Source organism: Bufo gargarizans, chromosome 8, assembly GCF_014858855.1.
Source record: "Bufo gargarizans isolate SCDJY-AF-19 chromosome 8, ASM1485885v1, whole genome shotgun sequence".
Classification (NCBI taxonomy): Eukaryota; Metazoa; Chordata; class Amphibia; order Anura; family Bufonidae; genus Bufo; species Bufo gargarizans.
In genome coordinates this window covers 148,694,690-148,709,746 of record NC_058087.1, presented here as the reverse complement: position 1 = coordinate 148,709,746, position 15,057 = coordinate 148,694,690, and the positions used below count along the sequence as shown (strand labels likewise).

General features: G+C 43.7%; 1 protein-coding gene across 14 annotated transcripts in view; it reads right to left on the bottom strand.

Annotated features, from left to right (window-relative positions):
* Positions 1 to 15,057, bottom strand: part of MRTFB (myocardin related transcription factor B) — a 266,554-nt gene that overhangs the window by 92,050 nt on the left and 159,447 nt on the right. The window contains exon 1 of one of the 14 annotated variants that reach the window (XM_044302690.1): positions 11,488 to 11,575. The exons of 7 other annotated variants lie outside the window; for them this stretch is intronic. In XM_044302690.1, coding sequence (XP_044158625.1) covers positions 11,488 to 11,494 — 7 coding nt within the window. In that variant the 5' untranslated portion in view covers positions 11,495 to 11,575. 6 more of the 14 variants (XM_044302686.1, XM_044302694.1, XM_044302693.1 and 3 more) reach the window with 6 other exon arrangements.

The window sequence follows — 15,057 nt, the reverse complement described above, 5'->3', positions numbered from 1 at the left end:
TCATAAACGTAGAATATTTTTCATGGGACAGACCCTTTAAAACATACTGTTTTTGTAATGCAGGAGGAAACCCATGCAAACATGAAGAAATTACAAACTGCGTGCAGATCTTGCCTTTGGTTGGATTTGAACCCAGGTCCACAACGTTGCAAAGCAACGGAGCTAACCCCTGAGCCGCCCTTTACCTGAGGAGGATAGATGCTGCACTTACGTATTGTAGTAAAGGCTCAGCGCCTGCCCCCCTTCCCAAAAATACAAAAGAGGAGTAAGTGGAGATGACTCTTGCAAAGACTATGCACAAAGCATCCTGGAATAAGACTAAGACACCATGTTACCCATGCTACTACATTCATCAGCAATGGGGGATGGAAATTACATGGAAGTTCCTGTTTTGCTTGTGCCGTTATGAACGGAAGGGTGACAATTTTGTTAGAACGCCTTTTTTGCTACACACCACATCAAACACACAGATCACATCCTCCGTACTGCACCTATATACGGTAAATGCTGCTTTGCCGCACAAGACCCTATACCGGTAGTAAACCGTTACCAATGTCTTTTACTAAACTTCCTCCTCTGTCCACAGAATTAATACAAATGGAGATCACAATGTTATCAGCATGACCCCCCCCCCCCCCCCGGCCCCCATAAATCAATAAAACATTTCGCTACATACTCATCCTACAAAGGAAATTCTGCAGCCACCAATGTAGCTTCACGTACTCATTGTAGTCGCATTACAGCCATTACTGGAAGTGGAGAAGTAGCTTTTAAAATCCTTGCCTTAAGACTCACCCCACACGACAGGAAGACAAGAAGTGAAGCAGATGCTAAGACAACATCTGAAGTAATCATGAAAGTGGTTGATCTGGCAGCAGAGTGTACATGAAACACTGGGGAGGAAGTACACCCCACCACACGCCCCTCCAAATTGCTTAAAGACAGATCTCGGGAAGGATGTTTCTCAACTACGTAAACTGCTACGGAGATCTCTTGCTGCCGTATGGGACGTCTCATAGACTGTACACCATGATACTTGATACTCCTCGTTTCTCAGATGATGACACAATAGCCGTTCAATATTAAAAATTGATTTCTGCTCAAGGTTGACGTAAAACAGAAAATATACTGAAATATATATATATATATATATATATATATATATATACACATACACAGTACAGACCAAAAGTTTGGACACACCTTCTCATTCAAAGAGTTTTCTTTATTTTCATGACTATGAAAATTGTAGATTCACACTGAAGGAATCAAAACTATGAATTAACACATGTGGAATTATATACATAACAAAAACGTGTGAAACAACTGAAAATATGTCATATTCTAGGTTCTTCAAAGTAGCCACCTTTTGCTTTGATTACTGCTTTGCATACTCTTGGCATTCTCTTGATGAGCTTCAAGAGGTAGTCACCTGAAATGGTCTTTCAACAGTCTTGAAGGAGTTCCCAGAGATGCTTAGCACTTGTTTGCCCTTTTGCCTTCACTCTGCGGTCCAGCTCACCCCAAACCATCTCGATTGGGTTCAGGTCCGGTGACTGTGGAGGCCAGGTCATCTGGCGCAGCACCCCATCACTCTCCTTCATGGTCAAATAGCCTTTACACAGCCTGGAGGTGTGTTTGGGGTCATTGTCCTGTTGAAAAATAAATGATGGTCCAACTAAACGCAAACCGGATGGAATAGCATGCCGCTGCAAGATGCTGGTTCAGTATGCCTTAAATTTTGAATAAATCCCCAACAGTGTCACCAGCAAAGCACCCCAACACCATCACACCTCCTTCTCCATGCTTCACGGTGGGAACCAGGCATGTAGAGTCCATCCGTTCACCTTTTCTGCGTCGCACAAAGACACGGTGGTTGGAACCAAAGATCTCAAATTTGGACTCATCAGACCAAAGCACAGATTTCCACTGGTCTAATGTCCATTCCTTGTGTTCTTTAGCCCAAACAAGTCTCTTCTGCTTGTTGCCTGTTCTTAGCAGTGGTTTCCTAGCAGATATTCTAGCATGAAGGCCTGATTCACACAGTCTCCTCTTAACAGTTGTTCTAGAGATGTGTCTGCTGCTAGAACTCTGTGTGGCATTGACCTGGTCTCTAATCTGAGCTGCTGTTAACCTGCGATTTCTGAGGCTGGTGACTCGGATAAACTTATCCTCCGCAGCAGAGATGACTCTTGGTCTTCCTTTCCTTGGGCGGTCCGCATGTGAGCCAGTTTCTTTGTAGCGCTTGATGGTTTTTGTGACTGCACTTGGGGACACTTTCAAAGTTTTCCCAATTTTTCAGACTGACTGACCTTCATTTCTTAAAGTAATGATGGCCACCCGTTTTTCTTTACTTATAGCTGCTTTTTTTCTTGCCATAATACAAATTTTAACAGTCTATTCAGTAGGACTATCACCTGCGTATCCACCTGACTTCTCCACAATGCAACTGATGGTCCCAACCCCATTTATAAGGCAAGAAATCCCACTTATTAAAGGGCTTCTGTCACCCCACTAAAGTGATTTTTTTTTTTTGGGCTGGTGAAATTAGTTATATTGCGATATATGACAATATAATTGTGTTACTTACTTTGATCCAGCAGTTTCTGCAAAAGACGAAGTTTTATAATATGTAAATTCGGTCTCTAACAGCAAGTAGGGCGGCTACTTGCTGCTAGCTGCTGCAGAAATCCGCCCCCTCGTCGTGTTGATTGACAGGGCCAGCCGGGATCTCCTCCTCCGGCCAGCCCTGTCGGCATTTCAAAAATCGCGCGCCTCTGTTGATTCGGCGCAGGCGCTCTGAGATGAGGAGGCTCGTCTCCTCAGAACTCCCTCAGTGCGCCTGCGCCGATGACATCACCGAAATAGAAGACGTCATCGGCGCAGGCGCACTGAGGGAGTGCTGAGGAGACGAGCCTCCTCATCTCAGAGCGCCTGCGCCGAATCAACAGAGGCGCGCGATTTTTGAAATGCCGACAGGGCTGGCCGGAGGAGGAGATCCCGGCTGGCCCTGTCAATCAACACGACGAGGGGGCGGATTTCTGCAGCAGCTAGCAGCAAGTAGCCGCCCTACTTGCTGTTAGAGACCGAATTTACATATTATAAAACTTCGTTTTTTGCAGAAACTGCTGGATCAAAGTAAGTAACACAATTATATTGTCATATATCGCAATATAACTAATTTCACTAGCCCAAAAAAAAAAAATCACTTTAGTGGGGTGACAGAAGCCCGTTAAACCTGACAGGGCACACCTATAAAGTGAAAACCATTTCAGGTGACTACCTCTTGAAGCTCATCAAGAGAATGCCAAGAGTGTGCAAAGCAGTATTCAAAGCAAAAGGTGGCTACTTTGAAGAACCTAGAATATGACATTTTCAGTTGTTTCACACTTTTTTGTTATGTATATAATTCCACATGTGTTAATTCATAGTTTTGATGCCTTCAGTGTGAATCTACAATTTTCATAGTCATGAAAATAAAGAAAACTCTTTGAATGAAAAGGTGTGTCCAAACGTTTGGTCTGTACTGTATATATATATATATATATATATATATATATATATATAGTAAGAGATGCTTAAAATGTAACAAAAAACATCAGCAAAGAGCCAACCATAGGTCATGTTCACAGGGCCTGAAGAACTGTACAGTTTTAGGCGACATTCACACGACCGTATGAATGAGTCCACATGAAAATTGCGGAAAGGGTGCGGACCCATTAATTTCAATGGGGCCGCAAAAGACGCGGAAAGCCCACCGTGTGCTGTCTGCATCCATACTTCTGTTCCACAGCCCCGCAAAAAAGAATAGAGCATGTCCTATTCTTGTTCGCAATTGCATAGGCATTGAATAGGCATTTTCGATGTTAGCGGTGGAATGTGCAGTCCGCACATGGGCCGGCATCCGTGTTTTGTGGATACGAAAAACGCAGTGGTCGTGTGAATGTAGCCTTAGATTGTAAGCTCTCGTGGGCAGGGTCCTCTCTACCTCTTTACCAGTCTGTTAATAGTTTCAGGTTTCTTGTATTTTTTTTATATTCTGTATGTGTAACCCCTCATTAGATATACAGCTCCATGGAATCATTAGTGATTTCAAATAATAATAATAAAAAAACACATACACTTGATGTGCATCGTTACAATTCACTTACTTCCGAATGATTATAGCCATATATGCTAATTAGGACCATCGGTACAGGGAGCAGGAGACCTCAGCTCTCCTCAGTGGGCATCTCCTTCTCCCTGGGAGGCAATCACAGCAGACTGCTTCACACCCAGGAAGAAGATGAGCTTTTCTGGAGAAATTTGGTTTTATGTACTTGTTTACATAGTCTGTTCTCTTGAGATTTAATCTTCTCCCTAGGTGTGAAGCGGTCTGACGCCCACTGAGGAGAGCCGAGGTCTTCTGCTTCCTGTACCAATGTTACTATTTAGCATATGTGGCTGCAGAAAACAAAGATGGGCACAGCGGCGCAATGGAGGGGTCTATCCGGGGGAAAAAAGTAAATAAACTGTTTCGCATTTGAAGCAGGCGGATTACTTCGTAAGGTAGTAGGTTAAAAACAAACCAAAAAAACAAACAAACACGAAAGGTCCTCTTTAAGTTAGCAGCCCCCCCCCCCCCCTTTTCAGGCTAGGCTCAAAAACTTCCTCTAGACCTATATGCACCAAAATCTGGGTGCAGTCATATTAGTATATGTGGGTTACAGTGTTTTTTGTATTTGTGCCATTTTTGATTTTGCGGCATAATTGTTACTGTTCTTATCTTTTTCATCTATTCTCTTTAAAACCACTTAAAAAAAACTTTAAAAACACCAGAAAGGTACAAATGGTACAATTTTTTCCAAAAGTTTAAAGCCATTAAAAAGCAACAGTGTATGGAGGAAGCTTTAGGCTGGTTTCATACCGCTGTAACATGCCTGCATTTTAGGGTCTGTATTTAGGATGAAAGACCTGAAACCCCAGGGATTTTAATGAACCAACCAGATCGCTGCAGATCTATGTGGGTGTCTGGGCATTTCAGGGGTAATACAAATCCTAAAATACAGGAATGTTTTAGATGAGTGAAACCTCCCTTAGGCTCATGTACATGGCTGTATTATGGCCTCTACAATCCCCGAGCTGTATGCAGCTGAAATAGGGCACTCATAGCATAGTGAAAAAACAAACAAACATTCTCTCAAGCTGATGAGGTACTGATTGTAAGGGTATGGACACACTGTCAGGTTTGCTGATGCAGTTTCTAGAAGCCAAAATCAGGAGTGGATCATAAAAGGAGAGAAAGTTTGAAGGACAGATACAACTTCTCCTCTTTTGAATGGACTCCTGGTTTTGGCATCCAAAACTACATCAGAAACCCTGACTGCATGGCCGTGCCTTAATGTATGGTATCACAAACAAGTCAATGCCCTGTGAGATGCCCTCAGAATGCCGGGTGATGGAGGTATGTGTGTTCTACTGTTAGAACACTAGTCGGCTCGGTGAGTAGCACTGATGCCTGGGGTTCATGCACAGCCTGGATATTTCTTTAATGGATATGTGTTCAGGAGGCCATTTCCCAGCACTTACACACAAGGATGAATTCCAAATTGTATGCCAAGCATCTATTCTTATTAATAGGTAAATTAGAAAAGCTTCTGCTGAAATCTGATGAGAAACTGGAGATCAGTCACAAACAGGTGTCGGCCAATGTAAAAGGAGTGTAGGAGGGACACTATTTTTACTATGCCTTTAACATCATAGTTCGTGGGCTCAGTCTGTTCTGATGAAAAGAGGACGATGAGGGGGGAAAAAAAGTAGATGATGTGTTTTCTTCTATTTCTTGCTGATGTTTGCTCCCGCCCCCACACTATCTTCTGTGGGAAAATTGCTTCTGAAATGGAAAAAGACTGACCGGCTGTGCAGATGATCTGTAGGGGACAGCGCTGGAACATGAAGACCTAGTGCACTGTGGGCGACAATCTCCACCGATCCAAAAGACACTATCATAGATGAACTCATAAGAGTCATCCTGTACTGGTCCAGACCCAGCGGACATCAGGCCCCATCATGCAGATCTTTGCCAGCACATATTTTAAAGAGCATTTCCCTATACGTAGTTAAAAATACCATTCGGCTTTCAATCTGTCTTTTCCTGGGAAAGCTGGACGTGGCACAGATGAACATGTCATTTTACCGCTCTCTGTGCATAACTCATCATGTTACATAAATGCAGCACATTTACCTGCAGTCGTATATAAAACCATAGATACCATAAGAAGATATCACAATGAGGTAGCTGGGATATATCTGCTCCTTAAAGGGCATCTGTCCGCAGATCTGTACCTATGACATTAGCTGACCTGTTACATGTGCGCTTGGCAGCTGAAGACATCTGTGTTGGTCCCATTTTCATATGTGCCCGCATTGCTGAGAAAAATGAGGTTTTAATATATGCAAATGAGCCTCTAGGAGCAATGGAGGCGTTGTTTTTACTCCTAGAGGCTCTGCTCTCTCTGCAACTGCTGCACCCTCTCTACTATGATTGACAGGTCTGGGCGTGATGACATTTTCCCTGCCTGGCCCTGTGAAAGTAGAGAAAGCACAGCAGTTGCAGAGAGAGAAGAGCCTCTAGGTGTAACGGCAACGCCCCCGTTGCTCCTAGAGGCTCATTTGCATATATTAAAGTATCATTTTTCTCAGCTATGCGGTTACATATGAACATGGGACCACTTGTTAGTGTTGGATAACCCCTTTAAGTAAGTAGATTTGCCATTCAGGAGTATGGGAAAGCTTTACGACATCTCCCACAGGAACTTCAAATTAAGCCATTTCCTGTTGTCGCTTTTGAGAACACAGAGGGGAAAAACAAGATTTTGCCATGAAATATCCTAGCTGGAGAAAAATTATACGAAACTGTAGTGTGAGAACAACACCCTCAACCTGACCCCCACAAAGCCTCACGGAAAAGTCACGAGTTTATGTGACAATCTAGTGTGATGTGATCATTATGTACACGGTCATACATATCCTTAAAGGGAACCTGTCATCAACTTTATGGTGACCGTACTGAGGGCAGAATAAAGTAGAGACAGGTGAGTTGATTTTAGCGGTCTGTCATTTAAAAGTTAAATGTAAGTGGTGTCCGAGAACCAACATCACAATCATTGCAGACTGGGCCTGGAAAAAAGTCATGGCCACCTGAGAAGAGTCCTGGTTACTCATGACTTCCTGCTCTCCTGCCCACCTGCTGATGACTGACAGTCTTCTACCTACCGTAGTTTTCTCCCTTTCTCTCTAGGAGAGAACTGCCAATCATCAGCAGATGGGCGAGAGAGCAGGAGATTATGGATAACCAGGACTCTTCTCAGGTAGATTTGACTCTTCTCAAGGCCTGAGCTGCAATGATTATGATACTGGTTCTCGGCAGCCACTGACTTTTAGCTCATGAGTGACACACCGCTGACATCAGCATTTCTGTCACTAATTTATCCTGCCCTCAGTGAGGTCACCATAAAGTTAATGACAGGTTCCATTTAATCCACAATTGGCAAAAACTACATTCACATTAGAACTAGCACTGACTGGTCACAGCAGTCTCTGAGGTGTAACCATCAGGAGGCCCATTCTTTGCGCTCAGTTTAGGATGGGTACTTACTTGCAAAAAGCACTGCAATGTACTGCACCTCGACTATGGTGGTCAAATTGCTGGAGGAACCTGGGAGTCATTTCCTTTTTATATTTTAATCAGTAAAATCTATGGTTTATACAAAGATAAGGCATGATGGGTCAGAAAGAGGACACCCTATAATGAGGTCCTGCTCACAAAAATAGAATTGTTTAACATGCAAAAAGATCTTCACTATGAAAAAGGAACATTTAAAGAGGACCTGTCACCTCTCCTGACATGTCTGTTTTAATAGCTACTTGCATGCCCCACACAACAACAATTCTGGAGCATCTACTATAATGACTCTGTATTATGTCATTCCTTTATTATTCCTGTTAGAAGGCATGAACAAATTGCTAGCAGTTTGCAATTATGGTCCAGATGAGCGTTACTGGTTGGGGGTGTGTCCCTGATATTGGAAACACTGATTGGATAATGTCAGACTGTGCAGGGACAAACCCCCCAACCAGTAACACCCCCAATTTCACAGCAAATTTCTAGTAATCCATTTATAACTTCTAGCAGGAATAATAAAGGAATGGCTACTTTTACATGTGCAGCACCAATTCCTGCCAGGGTTCTCCCAAGATCCGGATGCAATCCAGCAACAGAAGCCGCTACATGCTGTGGTTTGAGTCCGGCAGATTCCCGCCAGATCACCCTGCTGCAGGTGTGAAAGTGGCCTAGGAATAGACGCTCCGGAACAGTAATTACAAGGGGGATGCAAGTGGTTACTAAAACAGGCAGGAGAGGTCCTATTTAACCGTTCAGCCTTAAAACTGGTATTTTCACATCCCAAAAACAAAGGGCATTCCCTTCTCCATCTTTTCTGATCATTCACTGACTGTCATGCACCTGTTACATAGGTTGTCAGAGTTATATAAAAACTCAGGCCCCAAGTAAGTGGATACTCACCTGTTTTCTCCTCTGCCCTTTCCTGCACTGCGCTCCAATCTTCACTGCTACCATCTGTTTTTCTGGCTGCAGCGGTGAAGTTCTCTGCACACAGGTCATCACTACAGCCAGGGACACGGCTGAGGCCAATGATTGGTTGCAGCAGTGACTTGTGCACAGAACATTCCTGCAGCAGCCAAGAAGATGATGTCTGCAACAGGGAAGAAACAGCGAAAAAAAACTGGCGAGAAACCACTTATTTCTTATTTTAGGGCTGCACCAGTTTTTATACAACTCAGACAATCCTTTTAAAAGTTTCTAAGATTTTTTTCCAGGATCAAGTAGATTATTTTCCCACCAGACAGACAGGCCATGGCCTGCATGAATGAGAACCTCCTTAGGGACACATCCATATGTAGATGACCTACAGCAATGCTAATGTATGTTTTGGGAGTTTCCCATTCAGATGCAGAATGAAAAGAAAGACCGTCCCTCACACCGTGCACCACCATTAATAGCGTCTGCTATTAGCATTAGAGTCTGATGTTCCCCTCGTCTTTTGTAAGTCACATGGGGAGTTATACAAATACTATATCTGATCGTTCCCAGGTCACACATTTTGCAATTGAAATACCTACTACGATATAACAGTAGTCAAGCCTCATCTGCTTAATTCAATAAAGATGTAAGGCTACTTTCACACTAGCGTTATTCTTTTCCGGTATTGAAATCTGGTAAAGGGTCTCAATACAAAAAAACAAAAAACAAAAAAAAAACGCTTCCGTTTTGTCCCAATGCATTCTAAATGGAAAGCAATCCGTTCAGTATGCATCAGGATGGCTTCTGTTCCGTCCCTTGTACGATATTTGACTGGACAAAATACCGGAACACTACCGGACTTGCCGGACTTCCATTGAAATTGCCGAATAGCCGGATCCAGTTTTCCGGTCTGCGCATGCACAGTTCCTTCTAGCTTTGTAAAAATTAAATACCGAATCTGTTATTCCGGATGAAACCGGAAAGACAGATACGGTATTTAAATGAATAAGTCTAACAGATCCGTATCCGGGAAAAAAAAGATATCAGTTTGCATACGGATTTCCAGATCCGACAGGCAGTTCCGGCAACGGGACAGCCTGCCGGATTCTAACAACGCTAGTGTGAAAGTACCCTTACCCATTCTTCATTTCAGTCAAACCATCCTCAGCAGGGTCAACATGAGGTCCACCCCAGACAGGAGTCCAAGGTACCATGCGCAGAGGCGTAGCATGCTTTGAGAGTCCTATTGACTCAGTGGTTAGCACTGGTGCCTTGCAGCGCTGGGGTCCTAGGTTCGAATCCGACCCAGGACAACATCTGCATAGAGTTCGTATGTTCTCTCCGTGTTTGTGTGGGTTTCCTCCCACACTCCAAAGACATACTGATAGGGCACGTAGATCGCGAGCCTCATTGAGGACAGCTCGATGCTAATGTCTGTAAAGCGCTGCGGAATATAGTAGCGCTATATTAGTGAAAAATAAAGAGGTGGATTTACCCCCCAGTAACTGACCATGAAGGATTTGATGACACATCTTCTACACGATGTATGGACATGCTGTCCACCCCCAGAGAGTGATGCGATACCCGTCTTTCACCTGTGTGATTCTATATACTGCAGTGGGATCCAGAATGGAGGAAGTACGATGACCCATTTAATAAGTCCTGGTCGAATGACCCAAAATAACACAACCATTCCATACATTTCTGCAAACTGTCCATTGTGATATGGCTTTTAGGATTTACGTGTGTGTGTGTGTGTGTGTATATATATATATATATATATATATATAGTTTCCATTTATGAGAAGTTCCTCACACTGTTTGCAGGCTATCTGTACGAGAGATCTAAGAGGCTTCTCCAAACAGCGCTCTACCCCCATGCATGTCTGTGCAGCCCTGTGGTATGTGAAGTATGCCGCCTTATCACTGCTGTCAGCAGGAGCTGCCCCTACAACACCACCAACCAGGGAGCACTGAGGGACATGGACAATACAGAAAACATCCTGTAATGTCACACGGACACAACGCCGCTGACAGACCCTATAGTCCTGCAAACCATGGCCCATGGATAAAGAATACGCAGAAACGTACATTCAGCAACTGCTTACTGTAAAACCTCTCCAAATGACCCCCTCTCCCCCTTGTCCAGACCAGATTTCATACATCTCGACTATTTTCTTTGAGAAAACCCCACCCCCCTCCCCCAAAGGCAATTTTGGGTGGTGGTCTCACAGAGGTTTCACTATCATTATTATGGCTCTGTACATCTGATAAGGGACGTACATACATAATACAGACAATTGCACTAAGCATGAACAAGACGAGTCACAGACTGGTACGTGAAGGCTTACAATCTACATGTACAGTATTATATGTATACGTAATACTTCATATACAACGGCTTGCACAACCACTAAAGAGTTAACTGAAAAGTACATGCCACCAGGTATAAGGTGTGACTGCTGCTGTCTGCTACATTTCTTATGGAGATAGGATAATCGTATACCGTACACAAGTATAAAAAAAAACGTCATACAGTGAATTACATTAGGCGCGAAAATTTCTGTGCAACACTCCCGTCCCGTCAATAAACATATGTACCTGTCTGGTTATACATTACCAGGTAAGTAACCCTCTCCTTGTCAAATAACAGAGAGCTTTTCAGCTGGGCTGATGTAGCAGTCTAGAGGTGTCCGTGAACTCTAATGCAGCTTTCCCAGTCTCCTGAATGTCAACTATCCCCAATCACAAGCTCTTACATCCCCCAACCCGCACAGATTGAATGCCATTAACGGCAGCTAAGTGAGTGCTCTACATTTAACGCAATGATACTGCCTGCGGAATAGGTCAGCGCTATATAAATGCTAAAAATAATAATAATATCATAAAAGTATTCTCGTTCTTACTGTGCATACAGCAGCAACTCAAGAAGCAATGAAACCTCCTTTCATTCTCCGGGTCCCAACCAAGACAAAACTCCTACTCACTCAAGGCAGAGTCACCGGGAAGTGGAGGGAGCGGAGCCAGCCCACTTCAGGGCAAAACTCTGCCTCAGGATAGTTGTTTTTCAAAGGGTAAAACTTTGAGTGCACTACGACCACAATACGTCATTTAACAATCCGCCTTCCCAGCCTCGGAGGCTCATCTATCCAGTGTGAGAATAAATATACAGAGAGCCATGGCCGGGTGTCAAAAAACATTCAATACAAACAAAAAAATTGCTCCCGGGACAGAAGAAAAAAAAAAAAGTGACCTGGGTCAATAAAACAAGATTGTCAAAGAATTTTAAACTCATTTACCACAGGCTGCGCGCCAACAGTCAATATCCTCTGCAATAAAAAGCAGCAAAAAAAGAAAAAACCTAGGATTACAAAAGTAAAATGCGTCGTCTTCCTTTCCTGAGGGAATCTAAAGTTCAGACAACAAAACTTTTTTATGTTTTTTGGCTTCTTTTATAGTTTTTATTTTTATACTGATGGATGGATTCCGACTGAGAATGTAATTGGTTTAACCATCTAATAAATCAGGATGGAGTTTTCGTGATGATACGAGGTGGAGGCGGCAGCTCCTTGATGTTATCAGGGGTGGACTGTCTGGCATAGGTTTGGCTCTAGGAGATGTTATTTTCCTTTTCTTTTAGCCATGTGCCATCCGCACCACTCATTTCTTTAGGACCATCCATATTTTTTGCAGATCCATGTACTTCTTTTGTTTATACGAGGCTCTGTTCCCAAGTCCTGATATTTTTCTCTTAATATGCAAATTAGGTGTTTGGTGCAACGAGGGCGTCACCATTGCGTTTGTTGCACCGAAGCTCCACTCCTTTCTATAACCAGCCCCTCCTTTGCCTCTGCCTGCTCTTGTCAATCAATGGCCACCTAAATGAGTGAAGCTTGGGTGCAACCAAAGCAATGAATTTGCAAAAGTGTCAACTCCGGAACAGAGCCTCAGATCAACTAAAGAAAAACAGTGTTTTATTCAGGTGAACCCCAGCTATGTGTCTATACAAACTGAGAGGGAGATCCCTGATGACCGATTCCTTTTAAGGGGGCATCATTTTAGGTAGGCACACAAGGGGGTATTCACTGTGTGGGGGCCCATTAAGGGGACATAATACTGTGTGGTGGGCACTTAGAGGGCATTACTTTGTGCAGGGGTCATTTTAGGGGGCACTCAAAGGATCATCCTGCTGTGAGGAGGCCACTTAGAAGCATCATATTGCATGCGGGCACTAAAGGGGCATCATTACTGTTGGTGGGAACTAAAAGGCATAACTATCGTGAGGTCGCACTAAGGGGACATTCTTATTGTGTTAGGGCTTGAATGGTATTAGAGGTATGCCTATTGTTTCAGGGAAATAAAAAAAAACTACCGGAGGGCACAACATGCCACTTTTTTGCGGTTCTGACCATGGGCGTAACTATAGGCATAGCAGCCATAGCACTTTCTATAGGGTCCAGAGGTTGGATGGGGGGGGGGGGGGGGAAGGCGGCTTATAAAGTGCAAGAACATTGTACCTTTTGGTGGGGAATAACAATATGGTGGCTTTTTGCTATAATATATGGTGCTACTTTACATACTTCTATAAATGCTATTTATGCTGCTGTTTTCATTTTCTTACAGTAGATGGTGGGGGGCCCATCTTACTTTGTAATGAGGCCATATGAATCATAGTTACACCCCTGGCTCCAGGGACGGATTGGCCATAGACTGTACAGGGAAATTTCCCAGTGGGCCGATGCCCAGGGGGCCACCTGAGTCCTCTTCACGGCTGGCCAGTGGAGGTTTTTGGGGTTGTATATTGTGTTGCTGGCAGTATTTTATAATTTACTGTGTTATTTGGCTCTGTTAGGGTGGTATAATGTGCCGCAATATGGTATTGCTGGCCCTGACTTCCATCAATTTGGACCAAACAACAAAACTGGGCTATTTTCAGTATTTTTTGCAGGGCCACTTTAAGTTCCCAGTCTGCCTCTGCCTGGCTCAGACCTTCAGGTATGTCTATCGTCACAAAATGTACTTTAGTACCCCTGTACTAAGGCATATTTCATAGGAAGACAATAAAACCTACCAGTATGTAGGAGGACTCCAGAGTATCTGGAGATGTTGCTCTTGGTCAGGTTCTAACCTAGAAGCCCAGTGACACAAGGCAGCAGTGCTAACCACTGTTGGTAGCCAAGTGGTGACCAGCTATGGCTGGTGGGTCGCCTGACAGAACAGATGCACTAGCTGATCATTCCTTGCTCCTTGCACTGACAACTAGCTGCAGGCACCCAAACATGTAAGGACATCCCTAGGAGGGCTGGTTCCCAGGAAAGCACCTTTACATTATTTTTCGAGCCTAGGTATAACATTGAGCTAAAGGTCTTCTGTCTCACTCTGTAACCTCTACTTTTAGCTTCGCTAGGGCCTTGAAGAAACAACAGATGTCCTGGTGACCGGTTTCCTATAACTTTCAGTATGTACGGTACATATAGCTTCATGCTGTAGGTACCTATCACTTCAGAAGAACAAAAGGCTACAACAAACACGTCTGTCTTTAAATATCCCATAGAGACAATAAAACCTAAATGTGTCCATACATGTAGCTGTAAATGTTAATGATCTAACAGGGAAACAATGATTGTTGAGAATGAACATTAGGGTCATTCTCAATGGCTGAACGGCACCAGAAGAGAGGTCTGCGGCCAATTACCACCCATCAAAACCACTGGAAGGGTTTTCATCAACTGTATTTGCGCCATTTTTTGCTGTTCTAGAAATGCTGCACAAATGCGGGCAGCACGGTGGCTCGGTGATTAGCACTGGTGCCTTGCAGCGCTGGGGTCTTGGGTTCACTTCGACATTAAGTTTGTATGTTCTCCCCGTGTTTGTGTGGGTTTCCTCCGTTTTCCTCCCACGCTCCAAAGACATTCTGATGGGGAACTTCGATTGTGAGCCCCATTGAGGACAGTGAGTGTTGCTATAAAGTGCTGCGGAATATCAGTGAGCATAATAAAAGAAGACAAATACACACACGCATTATTCATTTCAAACTATTGATTTCTACAGACTAAATATCGCACCGATGCAGATCCAAAGGAACATTGCGTATTGAAAAAATACCCACCAGGCATGTAAAAAATAGAATGTGAATAATACTATTTAAATGTATTAGAAATGAAAAAACAAAACTAATATAGATTGGTAATAATGGGCTGTCCACTCTTACAAGTAATAGCCTTTCCTCAGGTAGGCCATCGCTATCTGACCACAGAGAGTCAGACCACCCGCACCTCCGCCGACCAGCTGTCCTGCAGTAGCTCTGGCGCTGGAACTTGACCGTGTGGCCTGTTGTGCAGTGGACGGAACTGGTAGATGCACTGAAATGAATGGGAGAAGCGCTGAAGTAACCACTTCCATCCACTACAAAATGTACGGAGCTAGCACCGCAGCTACTGCAGCACTGGGGTCCTAGGTTCGAATCCAACCAAGGA